Genomic DNA, 16999 nt, shown 5'->3' with positions numbered 1-16999 from the left:
GGAGTGCCTGTGTGGTATGTCCCCAGGCTCCTGATATCTGTGGGAAAGGACTGGAGAGCAAGGCCTCGAGGCTCAATCTCATGACTGTGCATGTGGAGAAAAGTCATCAGGATGCTCCCATAAGCCATGTTTCAAGGAAACCCTGAGGTCAGTCATGTTTACTTTGCTGTTCTCTCCCTTGGAGAACGAGGAAAAAACTTTAAATCATGAAAATCTCCAAACCCATCCACTGTTGGAGGTAGAGGGAACCTGAGAGAGCATCCTGTCCTAGGGTAGCTAATGGGTTTCTTCAGGAGAGCTAATCCTGATCATTGGTGGTAGTCACTGAGTTTAGGAAAAAGGAAAAGGAAAATGGTGCTGGGATCCATTAGTGATGTCTGCCCTGGGCATGGCTGCATTTTTGCTATTGATATCTACACCTTCAGAAGAAAAGTGACTTGACCAGGCACACTCAGCTAATGGAGAACTGAAACTCAGATCTCCCAACTCTTAAGGCAGCACTCTTCCTACTGTCTATCACAGGTCCTCCTGTATCCTGTTCTTCAGGTAGTTTCAGGGTCGTCCTTAGGCTCCACCTGGATAGTTCCTCATTGCTTTGTAGGAGGTGGCAGGAATGCAGACAGAAGCTTTTTGTTTTATGATTTAAGGGAAATTGAAAGCTATAGAGAGTAACCCACTTGCACTAAGTGCAGTCTAAAACAGCCTTCGAAGTAACTCACCAACTCAGTTTACCATGTGACCTCTATAGAACTCTGACCATTAGGCAACACTTTCCAGTTCCTTGGAAGAATCTCAAGTAAGAAAAAAAGATAGGCACAATGTGTCTGCAGGGTCCTTGAAAAAACTGTTTTGACTGGTTTAAATGGCTGCACTGGGAAGTCACTTGGTTTGCTCTGCTGACTGGCTACCCAGGAGTGATTCCAAGGTACTGGTGACTTTAATAATTGCTACCTGAGGAAGTGCCAGCAAGTTGCCAAGTGGTCATAAAATATCATAGGAAGTCTTACTAGGTTATACTGGGAGTGGAACTGGTGAGCAGAGAAGCAGTCCCGTAATGGGAGAGGTTCAGCCTTATTGCTGAATGCTCTCTCCATTGTTTACCAGGCAGAAGTGAAAAATCCTGCTTGAACAGTTCTCCATTCTTACGCTTCCACCTCCCTCACCCAGAGAATTACTCCCCAGGCAAACTCCCATCCCAGGGCTGCCAAAGCTATGCAAATCAGTGGGGCCTGCGAGGCTACAGGCTCAGAGGTGGAAAAGCAGAAGACTGGTGCAGAAAGACTCCTACCATCGACTGTCAGGCAGGGGTTTTGGCCAAGCAGCTTAGCACGGCTGACCTGGGGCCCACCAGATGTCATGGGAGGAGCCGCAAAGGTGGAAGTTGCTGTTGACGCCTGGGCTCCTCCCACAGGCCTATTCTTGGCCTTGCTCTTCAGAACTCCACTGGGTATTATGGCTATCCTGGCCTAAGGAGACTCTCTCCAGAATCCTGGGGCTCTGCACTAATTCAATGTGCCTTTTACTCTCTTTTGATCACTTAATCCCATTTCCTGTGGATGGGGATATGGTCTTCATATTTAACCCAACTCCTTTTTTCTGCAGCTCTGGCCTCTTGCTTCGTGGGGAGCCCTTTGGTATAGATGAACAGGTCTGGGTACCATGTGGGACCAGGGAGATGCTGGAGTAGGGGGAGCTAAGTTGGGTTTTGGATGGAGTCCTTAGATTCTAGCAGTGGATTCATGCTAGAGTGGGTAGAATACACCACACTGGGGTTGGAGACATGGGTTTTGTCTTCCCCTAAGGATCATTTCCAATACAGGCCCATACTTTAAAAGTTCTGTTACTTTGTACATACCACTTAACTTTGTTGAGACTCAGTTTCTTCACCTGTAAAATGGGGTGAATAATAATGCTTCATCTTCCCAAAGGCAAGGAACTTGCCCTCATTATATCCTGAGGCCTCTCCCAGCCCCATGAGCCAATGTGTTGGCTCTCCTCCTGCTTTATTGCTGGGACCTCATAGCCTAGAGATTCCAAGGGACCATGAGAACCAAAGAGGCCTGGAGAGACCCCAACTGGTGGCCCTTCATGCTTGGCACATATCTCACCCATTTGCCCCCAAGACCTCCGATTAAGGGATTATGAAGCTTTCTTTGTGAGCCCTTTCCACCCTACCTTTCCCCTTTGTGTCCTTATCTTTTATTTGTGTGCAGAACAAACAGGACAGAGAGAAATGGTAAGGAGAGTCCTTCCTGTGCCTCTCTATGCACAGGCTACAGACAGTGACCAGCTTCTGGGAAGGGAAGACAATGCCCTGGGACATTTCAATCATTTGCATTAAACCCTGAGACTTCAGAGATGGAAGGAATTTTAGAGATCACCTGAGATCCCCCCTGATGCTAACAAATTTCCCCTTAATTCAAAACCCATTTCTGTAACATCCCTGAAATAAACAGCCTTTGCTCAAATATTCCTAATTATGGAGAGCTCTGTCAATGGTGAAACTACATGTTTCACTGCTGTACAATTCTACTTATTACAGAATTTTTCCTTATAGTGAGATGAAACCTACTTCCCAGCAGCTTCCACCATTGGCCCTTGTTCTGCTCTTTGGAGCTGCAGGCTAAGCCTGCTTTGTTCCAGGCTAATATTTGTGGAGGAAGGGAAAGTCCACTGACATTTATTTAGCACTTACTATGTACCAGGCAGACACTGTGCCAAGTGCTTTCAAATATTTCCTCATTGAATTGTTTTTTAAAACATTTATTTTGAAAACCTGCAGACATACAGAAAAGAAAGAAAACAGTTTAGCAAACAACCTGGATTTAATAATTACTAACATTTTGCCATATTTGTTCCATCCATTTTTTTTCTGAAATTTTATTTTTAACTTTTTATTGTGGACATTTTCAAACACACACAAAAGTGGAGACAAATACAATGAGCCCCCATATGTTCAATGCCTACTCTCAACAACCATCAAATGCCTGCCATTCTGTTGCTGGAATATTTTCTTGTAAATTCTAAACATTATAACATTTCAATCCTAAACATGGCAGTATGCACCTTTAAAACATAAGAGTGTTTTTCTTCTTTAACCACAATGCCATTATCACATTTAAAATAAAAAATCTCTCATTTAATTCTCATGGCAATGCTATGGAAAAGGTTTTATCTGAAGGCAAGTGTTCTCTACACTAAATATCCTTTCTTCATCTGGTGTGATATCTGGGCTCCTTACCATATTGGTCCTTGTGCTTATTGGGGTCCCTTTTTAAAAATGGCACCCTGAGCTGGGCATGATGCTCTGAGTCAGAGTTCTTCAATGATCTGTATGTCTGCTAATGCATAGGACTGTTAGCTTTTTAAGCACCCATGTGCAACACACTTTTGGCTAATACTGAGCTTCTGTCAACAAAACCTTTTTTATTGTTTCTTTTTCACATGAGATACTCTGACACCAATGTACTCTATCTTCCCTTACCCCCTAGAAACTGCACTATGATTATTTCCAAATAATTTCTGCCAATAAACAGAAATGAGAATCATTTTTTTTCTTTTTTGGGGGTTGGAGAGGTATATTAGATTTCTTTGGGAGATTTAGCCTCTTTAAAAATGTAAAATGCAGAGTATAGATATTTAGATGGTCAAGTATCTTAAACTGTACACACTTGAATTTTTAATCACCATATGTATTAGTTGGGATTATTTATATTGTTAGTTCTAGTTTGAGGTTGGTTATTGGTATTGATGATGAAACTCTTTAGGCTTCATATTATAGCAGATGGTCTTTTTTTTTCAGCTTTATTGAGGTATAATTGACAAATAAAATCAAAGATGTGTATATTGTGGTGATTTGCTATACAAGGTATGACAATTAATTTTGCGAACTCATCCTAGAAAAAGTGCTACGTACCTCATTATTGAATATCACTATGGTCATCTTTGAAGTACTGCCCTTGGGAAGCTATGCACCCATGTCAGTGTCTAGTCCACCCTTCAAATCAATTTTGGAACTCTTTTATTGGAACGGCCATCAGAGTTGTCGTTGTATTACCCTTGATGTCCTGAATGTCATTCAAATGTCTTCCTTTAAATATTTCCTTTATCTTCTGGTAAAGAAGGAAGTCATTGGGGGCCAGATCAGCTGAGGAGGGAGGGTGTTCCAACATAGTTATATGTATACTGGCTAAAAACTCTCTCACAGACAGTGCTGTGTGAGCTGGTGCATTGTTGTGATGTGAGAGCCATGAATTGTTGGTGAAAAGTTCAGGTCGCTTTTGTCTAACTTTTTCACGCAGCCTTTTCAGCACTTCCAAATGGTAAACTTGGTTAACTGTGTCCAGTTGGTATAAATTCATAATGAATAATCCCTCTGATATCAAAAAAGGTTAGCAACATCATTTTGACTCTTGATTTGGACTGATGGAAATTTTTGGTCATGGAGAATTGGCTGACTTCCATTGTGCACTTTGATGCTTTGTTTCAGGGTCATATTGGTACACCCATGTTTCATCAGCAGTGATAACGGCCTAAAACATCCTCTTGCTTCTCCAAAAGGTCTTGGCAAACTTTGACTCTCCTTTGCTTTTGTTCATCAGTGAGCTTCTTAGGGACCATTTTTGCACACACCTTTCTCATGCCAAGATTTTCAGTTAAGATTTTTCTGTTTCTCTATCGATGTTTACTTGGTCTGCTTCTCACAGTCAGCTGATGATTTTGATGTACAATTCAACAAATATTTGCAATGTTTTCATCAGTTCTGCTCGTTACTAGCCACCCTGACCTCTCTTCATCAGCGACCTCTCAGAAAAACATTAAACCCATTTATACACTGCCTTTTTTTTTATGTGGTATTATCCCCATAAGCTTGGGCTAACATGTCCCTGATTTCATTTTCCCTGTTGCTAAGTTTAACAATAAATTTAATGTTTGTTCATTGCTCTAATTCAAGCTCAGACATTCTCACAACGACACACAAAAACACGCAACAACAATAATGAATGTCACTCAGCAAGACGCCACCACACGTCGACACGAACATAGCTGTGAGACACTGATATACCAACGTTATAAAACCTTACTTACTGAGCTGTTTGTACAGTGCTGTCAGTGTAAGCGCATGGTGGCAAGTTCTCGAACTTAATACAGACTGCATATGTATGCACTGTGAAAGGATTCCCGCTATCTAGTTTATTAACACATCCATCACCTCACATGTTTATCTTGTTTTTTTCTTTTGGATGAGAACGTTTAAGTTCTCTCTTAGCATATTTCAGTTATACATACAACACTATTATCAACTATTGTTACCATGTTTTACATTCGCTCCTCAGACCTTATTCATCTTACAGCTGAAAGTTTGCACCCTCTTACTGATCTCTCCCTATTTCCCCACCCCCAGCTCCTGGCAACCACTTTTCTACTCTCTGTTTCTATGACTTTGTTTTTATTTTTTTAGATTCCACATATAAGTGATACTATGCGTGCATGCAGTATTGTGTTTCTCTGGCTAATTGCACTTAGAATAATGTCCTCAAGATACATCCATGTTGTTGCAAATAGCAGGATTTCCTTCTTTCTCATGGCTGAATAATATTTCATTGTATACATACATACCACATCTTCTTTATCCATTCACATGATGACAGAACTTAGGTTGTGTCCATACCATGGCTATTGTGGATAATGGTGCAATGAACATGGGAGAGCAGATACCTCTTCAATATTCCTATTTTCATTTCTTTTGAATATATGCCCAGAAGTAAGATTGCTGGATCATATTTAGCAGATAATCTTAAATGTAGGGCATACCTTTGAGTTACTATCCAATGTGAATTAGAAAAGTAGATTTCTGGGTTAGAGTATTTGTCAAATAGAATTCCCTAATTAAAAAAAAAAGTTCAGTTTACCTTTTTCTTTTTAATTTTGATTGGGGGTAAAAAACACATAAAATAAAATTTAAACACAAAATTTACCATCTTAATTTCTAAGTGTGCAGTTCACCCTCCCTATCTTTTATTTATACAGTTGATTTTTTTCACCTAAATGCAGAGCTTTACATTAATTCCTGTTAACTTTCTGTCTTGTTGCTTTTGGCCTCCTATTAGAACCTACCAAAATATTTTTTAATCCTGATTCCATTATCCAGTTTTCTGTATTAATCTCCCTCTCCACTTTGAATCACTTCCAAATTTGATAATTATGTATACTATTTATTTGTCTAAGCTGTTGATTAAAGTCTAATACTCAGTTTTCTCTGTGTTGGACACTGGATGCAGTGCATTTATTGGGAAAACTGTGTGAGTATAGGAGTTGAAAATCCGAGCTTTGGTCCTGATTCAGGTTCTCTGAGTCTGTGTGACCTTGGCAAAGTTCTTTCCCTCTGAGGTTGAACTACAGTGTTCTTCCAACTCTAACAATAAGGTTTCTCACCATATGTGTATGTGTCCTGCTTTGTTTTTTCTGCAAATGGTTTCTGCCTTCCAAAGAGGGAGCCAGTGCTTGGAAGTAGAATGTATTCAGGTTTCTGCAAATGGTGGTACCTGCGATATCTTAGCTCTGAATAGAAAGTTCATTTTTGTAGCAGTGTCTTAGTAATTTGGGTCAAACACATAGTCATTCAGCACCTACTATGTGTTGCACACTTTTAGGCACTCAAGATACAAAGATGAATAAGATATAGTAACCCGGGCCTCTAGGGTCTCACACTTTCATGAGGGAAACAGAAACACTCTAAAAAATGTGACACGTGCCATAAGAGATATAAATAAGAGACGTGAAAACAGAGGAGGAAATCCCTTATTTTGCTTTGGGTAAGCTTCATGGAGGATGTGACATTCGGGTTGGGTTTTGGAGGATGAATGTGTTTTTTAGGGAGAGAGGGGCATTCCAGTCAGAGGTAACAGAGTGTACAAAGTCCCTAACATAGGACCAGACTCAGCACATTTGAGAAATAGCCCACGATGTCTGAAAACCAGCTCTGCAATTGGATAATGCTTCCTAGCTTCCAAAGCACAGTCATCAGCTTTATCTCACTTGAGCTTTACTGTGTCCCTGGAAAGTGGCCAGAATGGGACTTACGGCCTTATCTTGCCATTGAGAGACCTGAGGCTCTGGAACTTCCTGCCTTGACCAAGGTCAAACAGCTTGGAAGTGGTGGTGCCAAGGCTTGAACCCTAGTTCTCTGACTTCAAGTCCAGGATTCTTTCCAGTATACCCTGCTGCTCCTCCATATTGCATCTTAAAGGAACAAAAAGTAGTTCTTGGTGATTGTGGACCAGTATTTCACACAATATGGTAATTGCATCCTTTCCTTTCTCTGGGAAGAGGAGCACCTTCCTCACTGTTTCAAAGATGAATAAGTGGAGTCCTTGTAATGACTCTCTTGTCACTTCTCAATTAGGGCATTAGGGCAGCAGCAGAACCCCAGTGAGCTAGATCTTGGTATGAAGTTCCCAGGCACCACCTCCTAGGTCTTTCCTGTAGGCTAGGTGGGGAGAGGTGCCAGGTGGAATAAATCTAGTGGACCATGGGAGAAAAGCAGGAACAAGACTAGAAATAAAATGAGGTCTGAGGTGCTTTTCCCCTCAGCTAGATCTGGAGAGAGAATCAACAGTGCTATTGGATATTAACTAATGCCTCTACTAGACTACATCACCAAGTCTCAAACTAGACCCTCAAGTGCACCTTCTCATGGACTGTAGGCCATGAGAAAAGCCATGTCTCCTGAGAACACTCTTATCTGCTTAGGAGCAGAATCAGAATAGGAGTTGCTCTGTGGATGAGCCCTTACTAAGTGCCCAGCATTGAGCTATGTGCCACTCTCTGCTCTCCTGGAGTGTCATGGGGTCAGTCTCCTGGGAGGCCCTGGCTGGCCCAGGCATCTCCAGCCTAACCATTCAGTTAGCCCAGAATTCAAGGAAAATTAGGCAGAGACACCCATGCAGGTAAGAATACATTTTTTGAGAAAGGGAAAGGAACTCCATCACCAGGCTCCAAGTGCAGCAGGTGCATCCTCATTATGAGAGACCTCTTGAGAAAGGCCATGGAAAAACTTCTGGGCATAAAAAATGGTTAATTTTGTTGACTGGTGAATTTAAAAATTAATCTCTGAATTCTGCTTCCTCATTTTTTTGTTTTGTGGATCTCACAAACAGGATAATGGCATTCACAGAAATCAAAAGCAAAGACCTTTTTTAATTGTCCACAAACATAATGACTACCTCCAAGTCAAACTGTTTTGGCCTCGCAGTGTTTCTTTCACTTTCTAGGTCTTGTTCATGTGTATATCATTACCACCTTCTGGAAACACCTTCTCCTCTTGCCTCCCAGACACCATACTTGCCTGGTCTTCCTCCTACTTTAGTGCCAACTTGTTTGCTGGTTCCTTCTCATCATCCCAACCTTAACCCATTTTCTTCTTCACCTAGACTCAGTTCCTTTATAGCCTCACTGAGTCCTATGGCTTTATATACCACCTATAAGCTCATAACTACCCAATTTGTACTTCTGACCTGACACCTCTCCTAAGTCCAAAATCATTTCTCTGCCTCCCCTGGGATACCTAATTGTCATCTCAAACTTACACAGAAAGGTAGCTTTTGATTTTCTACTACCAACCTACTCTTCCTCGAGTTACCCCCATCTCAGGGAATGACACCACCACTCACTCCACTGAGAAAGCCCAAACCCTAGGAATCATTCTTGATTCCTCTCCTTCCCTTGCACCCCACCTTTCCATCCATCAGCTGGTTCTGTCAGCTATTAATTCAAAACATTCTAAATGTAGTCTCTTCTCACTACCTTCTCTGCTACCTTTCCATCCAGTCTACTGTCCTCTCTCACCTGAGCCGTTGCAACAGCCTCCCAGTTGGTCTTCTTTACTACTGTCTTACCCCTACAGTGGATCACTGCAGGTTTAAACACTTAAGTCAGATCATGTTACTCCTCTGCTCAAAACTCTCCATCATTTCCCATATCCTTGGCATAAAAGCTGCAATCTTTACCAAGACTGATCTGTCAGATCCACACCATCTCATCATTCGTTACCCCCATCTACTCTCTCTGACCATACTGGCCACATTGCTGTTCCTCAGCATGTAAGCCTATTCAAGCCTTAGGTCCCGAGACATCTTCTAGAATGATCTTCCATAAACTCTCAAAGGTTGGGTCCTAGGGGTTCTGATCAAGATGGCCGAGTAGGTAAATGCTATACTTGCTTCCTCACATGACCACAATAAAGTTATAACTGAATGATAGAACAATAAACCTGGAGAACTATCTGGAGACTAGCTGAACAGAAGTCCTATAACTAAGGATATAAAAAAGAAGCAATGTTGAGACTGGTAGGAGGGGCAGAGATGTGAAATGTGTTGGCCCCACACCCATGTGTGGTGGTTGGGAATTGGAAAGGATGGCTCAGCTGCAGAGGTCCCCCCTGAGGAGTGAGGGGTCCCAGCCCCACAGCAAGCTCCTTAGCCCAGAGGACCAGTGCTGGGAAGAAGACACCCCACAACATCTGGCTGTGAAAATCAGTGAAGATTCCATCCATCTGGGTGAGAAGGAAGGCTGCTGGATAAACAGGCATGCTCTTAAAGGGCCTGCACACAGACTCACTCCCAGGCAGTCACTCTGGGCTCTGGCAGAGACACAGCAGGTCCGGAGGTGCCAGAGACATAAAGGGAGAGACTGAGTTGTGTGGCTCCAGGGTGAGGGCTGGAGAGACAGCCTCCATTGTCCCTTTGTTGAGTCCTTCTTTCATACAGCCTGTGAGCAAGAGCCATTTCTCCTGTTTTGAGCCCTCCCCCAACACGGCTAAATCTGAATCTACATGACACAGCTCAGTCTGAATCTACATTGGCTTAGTGAACTCTGCTCGCTCCACCCAGTGACTGCCTGGGACCCTGCCCCAATCAACACACACACAACTTGAGGCTCTTCTGGTGGCAGGCAGCTGGCATTACCTTATGCTGTAGTCTTCATCGACAACTCTTGGGACCACAAGCCCCAGGCATGTGGCAACTGGATGTGGTGTGCTCTATGGCTTTTGCTGAGTGGTCCCAGGCTCTGCACTGGTGCCAAATATAAATCTGAATTAACCCTGTGAATACTACTCACCAGACCCTGGTGACTCCCTGAGAACCTGCTTACGCAAATCACATACTGCCCGAGGCTCTTTCAATAGCTGAGCCTTACAGGCAAGCCAGCAGGTAGCAGCAGGACTCGGGATGCCCTGGGCCTTTTTCTGAGCTGCCCCACGCTTGGTACTGGTGGCAGCCAGCCTTGGTTCCCAGCATTGCTTCTACCATGCAGCTCCAGGTTCAGCACAGGCAGCAACTAAATTTGAATCACTTTGTTGCTCCTATCAGCTAACCCTGGACTGGTCACAGGCAGCAGTTGAACTTGACCTTCATGGGAGCCCCTCCCAAGAGGCCCAGAATGACCAGCATCAGACCACAACAGAGCACCACCGAATTAACCTCACAAGCAGCACACCCAAAGGGTGGTCTCAGCAGGTACCAGATCCTTCTGGGGTGAATCTCTCTCCATGCAGTCAGTCCCTGCACTGTAACACATGCACTGTGGTCATGGCCAATCCTCACAGTTCATAAGCCTGAGGGTCAATCCCACCCACTCATGTTCTAATAGCAATTCAGGCTCCATTACAACAAGAGGACACACACAACCCATACAAGGGACACTCCCTGGAGCATCCAGCTTAGGTGACCAGGCAGACTGTGCTACTGGGTCCCATAGGATACCTACTACGTAATGCCACCCTGCCAAGACTGGGAGATGTAGCAGATCAACCTAATACATAGAAGCAAACACAGAGAGGCAGCCAAAATGAGAGAACAAAGAAACGTGTCCCAAATAAAAAAAAGAATGAAACTACAGAAAAAGGACCAAATAAAATGGAGGCAAGCAATAGACCAGATACAGAGTTCAAAGAACTGGTTATATGGATAATCAAGAAACTTAGTGAGAACTTCAACAAAGAGATACTAAGCATAAAAAAGGACATAGAAAACATAAAAAAGAACCACTCAGAAATGAAGAATACACAAGAAGGAATCAACAGCAGATTAGATAGAGCAGAGGATCAAATCAACGGCTTGGAAGACAAGGTAGTAGAAAACACCCAATCAGAACAGCAAAAAGAAAAAAGAATTTTAAAAAATGAGGATAGTTTAAGGTACCTCTGGGACAACATCAAGTGTAACAGCATTCATATCATAGGGTTACCAGAAAGAGAGAGAGACACCAAGGGATTGAGAAGCTATTTGAAAAAATAATAACTGAAAACTTTCCTAACCTGACAAAGGAAATAGACATACAAGTTCAGGAAGTACAGAAAATACCCAACAAGATGAACCCAAAGAGGCCCACACCAAGACACACCATAATTAAAATGCAAACGTGAAAGACAAAGAGAGACGCTTCAAAGCAGTGAGAGGAAGGAAGTTAGTTACATACAAGGGATCTCCCATAAAACTATCAGCTGATACTCAACAGAAATGTTGCAGGCAAGAAGGGATTCGCATAAAACATTCAAAGTGATGAAAAGCAAGGACCTAAAACCCAGCAAAGTTATCATTTAAAATTGAAAAAGACATAAAGAGCTTTCTAAACAAAAAGTTAAAGGAGTTCATCACCTCCAAACCAGTATTACAAGAAATGTTAAAGGGGCTTCTTTAAGAAAAAGAACAAGGAGGAGGACAAAAATAGAACACAAATATGAATAAGAAAGTGGCAATAACTGCACCTATCAATAATCACTCCAAGTGTCAATATATTAAATGCTCCAATCAAAAGATGTAGTGCAGGGCCGGCTGAGTGGCGCGATGGTTAAGAGCTGGCTTGGGACGCAAGAGGGCCCCGGTTCGGATCCCACATATGAGGGCCAGTGACACTGCCCTCTACAGCTAAGATGCTGAACAGCTCGACCTGGAGCTGGGCTGCCGTGAGTCACCGGCAACAGCAGCTGGGTTGCCATGGGCTACCATGTATAGCCAGCAGCCAGCGTGAGCGGCCAGCAGCCAGCGTGAGCGGCCAGCAGCCAGCGTGAGCTTCCGTCCAGAAGCCAGTGACTGATGTGCCTCGCTCGGGAAGAGCGCAATGATGGTGCCAACTTGGGCCAGTGAAGCAACGTCCTCCACATCTAGAGAGAAGAACAAAAGGACAGCAACTTGTCTGTTCCCCTTCCCCCAATTCCCCAGCACTGTTCCCATCCCCCCAATTCCCCAATAAGAATCTTTAAAAAATAAAATAAAAAGACATAGTGCAGCTGAAGGAACAAGAAAACAAGATCCATACTTATCATACCTACAAGAGACACAATTCAGCCCAAAAGACACAAACAGACTGAAAGTAAAGGGATGAAAAAAGACATTTCATGCAAATGGAAACAAACAAACAAAAGCTGAGGTAGCAATACGGGCGGGGGGTTGTCACCTCGAGGGGTAAAAAGTATAACTATTACACTGTGCTGTACAGCTGAAACTAATTCTAAAAAATGCGTATTTCACAATAAAAAATAATTTTAAAAAAAGTGAGGGGAAAAAGGTTTAAAAAAAAAAAGACAAAATAGACTTTAAAACAAAGGCTATAACAAGAAACAAAGGACATTTCATAGTGATAAAGGGATCAATCCAAAAAGAGGATATAACCCTGTGAACATTAATGCACCCAACATGGGAGTGCCTAAATATGTAAAACAAATATTGATGGACATAAAGGGAGAGATCAACAGTGATACAGTAATAATAGCAGGAGACTTTAGCACCCCACTGACATAAATGGATAGATCATCCAGACAGAAAATCAACAAGGAAACAGTGGCCTTAAACAATTAGACAAGATGGATTTAACTGATATTTTTAGAACATTTTGCCACCAAAGCAGCAGAACATACATTCTTTTCAAGTGCACATGGAACATTTTCTGGGGAAGACTACATGTTAGGCCACAAAACAAGTCTCAGCAAATTTAAGAAGATTGAAATCATATCAAGCATCTTCTCTGATCACAATGGTATGAAAGCAGAAATCAATTACAAGAAGAAAACTGAAAAAAACGCACAAACACATCGAGGCTAAATAACATGCTGCTAAACAATGAATGAGTTAACAAGACCAAGGAAGACATCAAAATATACTTTGAGACAAATGATGATTAAAACACAGCAACCCAAAATCTATGGGACACCACCAAAGCAGTTCTAAGAAGGAAATTCATAGCAATATAGGCCCACCTCACAAAACAAGAAAAGTCTCAAAAAAACAATCTAACCTTACACGTAAAGGGACTAGAAAAAGAAGAACAAACAAAGCCCAAAGTGAGTAGAAGGAAGAAAATGGTAAAGATCAGAGTGGAAATAAATAAAAAAGAGTCTCAAAAACAGTAAGATCAATAAGAGCTGGTTCTTTGAAAAGAAAAAGAAAATAATTGATAACCCTTAGACAGACTAATAAATTTTTTAAAAAGAGAGGGCCCAAATAAATAAAATCAGAAATGAAAGCAAAGATGTGACAACCAACATCACAGAAACACAAAGGATCGTTTAAAAATACTATGAACAATTATATGTTAAAAATCAGACAATCTGGAAGAAGTGGATAAATTCCTAGAAACATAGAGACTTTTCTTGTTTCTTGAGGTACGCTTATATTGCTATGAATTTCCTTCTTAGGAAAAACTAAAATAACAGTGGTGATAGTGAACATCCTTGTCTTGTCCTTATCTTAAGGAAACCGCTTTTAGTTTTTCACCGTTGAGTAGGACGTTAGCCGTGGGTTTATCATATATGGCCTTTATTATGTTGAGGTATGTTCCCTGTCTTCCCACATCTCTGAGAGTTTTTATCATAAATGGGTGCTGGATTTTGTAAAGTGCTTTTTCTGCATCTACTGATATGATTATATGGTTTTTATCTCTCGTTTTGTTTATGTGGTAGATCGTGTTAATTGATTTGTGGATATTGACCCTACCTTGCATCCCAGGAATGAATACCACTTGATCATGGTGTATGATCTTTTTCATGTATTCCTGAGTCAGTTTCCTAATATTTTGTTGAAGGTTTTTATATCTATGTTCCCCAGAGATATTGGCCTATAGTTTTTCTTTTTTTAATGACTTTGTACTTTTTATGTACCAAAAGTTTTCTTTATTAAGCACGTATTTACTTTTCCAACCCAATATTTATTATAAAAGGAAAAAGTTGAACAGAACAAGTAATGAAAGTTGAAGGGTGGGGAGAAACAGGACTGACACCTATCGACCTGACATAATTAGGTGTCATTACTCCTGGAGGGCTAGGATGTGGGAGGACTTCTTGCCTTAAGGCAATTCCTCTAGGATGTGTAGCTGGTCATTCCGTGCTTACCCATGAAAGTGTCTGTAATAGCTTTTCTCTGAGGGAGTGCAGCAGAACCTGCGCTCTGGCATGGCAAATTCTAATCCCAGTCCGCTCTTTGTGACCTTGGAGAAGTCAGGGTGCCCTTTCCCTGGTTATCCACATCCCTGGAAGAGATTATCCAAAGACCTTTCCAGAAAACAGGATAAGCAGGAGGATCCTAACCATAGGGAAAGTGGGTGTTCTTTTTCGAAGTAAAGACAAGCTTCTCCCGGCATCCTATTTTCCCTCTAACCTTCAATCTCTTCTAATCCTTCTAGCAACTAATATTTTCTTTTTTATCTCTTACAGGAAATGATCGAAATGGCCTGGATTTCAATAGGCAGGTAAGGACTTTCAGAAGAAACCCTTTATTCTATAAATTTTGGGGGTCATTTATACTGTGTCAGGTGTGAGAGCTACAAAGATTCAGTAAAGTTTGAGGGTGTTTATTCAGAGATTCATACCTTTCAGTATTGGAAAGGGCCTTTGCCTCCAACCCCTTCCCCAACCCTCAATCCCATATCTGGATCTCCTCTTCAGTATCCCCTCAAAAGAGTACTGACAAATGCAGCACTTATTTAGGATTGACTGCATGCCAGATGTGGTCCAGAATCTAAGAAACAACTCTTTTCCTGTCAAAGCTCAACCTGAGTTGCTTCTTGGGTAAGTCTGTTTATATGGACTGACTGTGTGTAAAGGAATTTATGGAGGTACAAAGAATGGAGTATCTGGATTCCTCATGGAACTCCTGATTTACAGGAAGAAGATAGGGGACAAAACAGGAAACAGAACAAAAAGCACTCAGGAGGGAGTAGGTGACCCAGCTCAGTGGGACCATGTAGAATAGATACAAGCTTGTTGCCTATGAAGGAAGTCAAGTTGGGTGGGTTGGAGTTAATCAGGGAGGGTTTTGGGTGGGGTAAGGCTGTGCTGGATGGGTTGCAGGATGGATGGATGTGGATGTGTAAAAAGAAGGGTGAAGTGGAGGGAGAGGCCTTTCCTTTTAAGGTTAGAGGCTGATGAGAAGTGTGGGGGTGAAGGCTGAGATAGGGTGTGATGTCAGAAGCAGAAAGTGGGAGGGTTTGTTGGGAGGAGGCAGTCCAAACTGGAGATAAGCAGGAAGCAATAAATGGGGGGCCCTAGAGTGAGGCAGAGAGGTGAAATCAGAAAGCCTGGGTTTTGGTCCTGTTTCTGCCACTAATCAGCTATATAACCTTGGTCAAGTTACTTAATATTTTTGGTCTCAATTTTCACAGCTGAAAAATTTTATAAATTTGGGGCAGGGATTGGGGGAAACATGTACTATGTCATTTGTGGGAATACAAAGAAAATTAAGGCATGATTTCTGCCCTGGAGGAGCTCACAGTCTAGTATGAAGTGTGGAGGAGTAGAGATAAAGGGAAAGGAAGGGAAGGAGAAAGGGAGAGAGAGAGAGAGAGAGAGAGAGAGTCAGTCCTAAGTGAATGCTTATAGTACAAACTCATTCATGCTTTAGCATGGTGTCAAACAGAAATGGGAACAATTCATTCGACCTGAAATCTCAGGGCAGGCTTCATAGAGGAGGTGATATTTGCATCTAGCTCTAAAGGGTGAGACATAGTTTGTCAGGCAGAGAAAAGAGGGCTGGAGAGGAAGATAGCCATGGGGAGAGGAAGATAATCCCAATGTGTTGGTGCATTGAATAACCACTAGGGCTCCTTCCCACTCTGATCATCTGAGTCCAGGTTTAGGTGGAAGTCTGGGGTAGGGCTGGAGGTGAAACTCAGACATACAAGTATGTTCTTCTTTATCTGTAGAGTGATTTGATATTACTACTAATATTTCCTACAAGGCTGTTAACTCTGGGCACCTTCTTCATAGTCAGAGAGAGGAATAATCTTGAGTCCTAAGCCAAAACCTCTTAGGCAGGCAACTTCTGCAATTTTGTTCATTAGGGAAGTTTGCTAACAAATGGAAGCCAACTATACCCCCTCTGCACTCAAGACCTAAAACCGAGATAGGCTTTCGTTAAGGAGTCATCTTGGTTGGCTATGAGAAAGGGCTTGTAGCCAATGTGGTTTATAAAACACTGTAACAGCTACCAAGGGAGGGAGAATGTAAAATCAGCTTCTCAGTCAAGGTCTTTAAATGAGACAGATTCTTATCTAAGGGATAGTTGGGCCAGGTTTTCTTCAAGGGAAGGAAGATGGAGGCAATTCCCAAGGATTCTGTGGTCCTGAGGGAGAGTCATAAACAGGTTGGGATACGGCCCGTGCCCTGTGCATTCTGCCCTGAGGTCTGAGGATTCTAGCCCAGGGTCCACATCCCACTGTCCAAGGTTCTTGGACAAGATGTGTGGGAGGAGCCCATCCCACACCCAAGATATGACCCCACCAGCCCAGCCAGAGGTGGCTCACTCCACAGGCCCAGTGGGTTTGGCTGCCGGTGTGATCTTTCTAAAGCTTAAGACGCCCTCATGCTGAGAACAAGGGTGGGGGCAGCCCCTCTGGCCCAGAGCAGTCTACAGAGAGGTCCCTGACCCTTTGAACATCTTTTGGGATATGGTTTCCCCACCAGCTGAGAGAGTTTTCTGGCTTCTGCCAGGAGTGGGCCTCCCTTGAG

The 16999-nt window shown here is 42.4% G+C and overlaps 1 protein-coding gene across 2 annotated transcripts in view; it reads left to right on the top strand.

Moving 5' to 3' along the window:
• POU2F3 (POU class 2 homeobox 3) overlaps positions 1-16999 on the top strand; it is an 89380-nt gene that overhangs the window by 20618 nt on the left and 51763 nt on the right. For both annotated transcript variants that reach the window (XM_019663582.1, XM_019663583.1), the window contains exon 3: positions 14708-14742. In XM_019663582.1, the coding sequence (XP_019519127.1) occupies positions 14708-14742 (35 nt within the window). The remainder of the gene's footprint in view (positions 1-14707; positions 14743-16999) is intronic.

This window comes from Hipposideros armiger, unplaced genomic scaffold (assembly GCF_001890085.2).
Source record: "Hipposideros armiger isolate ML-2016 unplaced genomic scaffold, ASM189008v1 scaffold_396, whole genome shotgun sequence".
In the NCBI taxonomy this organism is placed as follows: Eukaryota; Metazoa; Chordata; class Mammalia; order Chiroptera; family Hipposideridae; genus Hipposideros; species Hipposideros armiger.
This window is presented reverse-complemented; position numbering and strand designations above follow the sequence as displayed.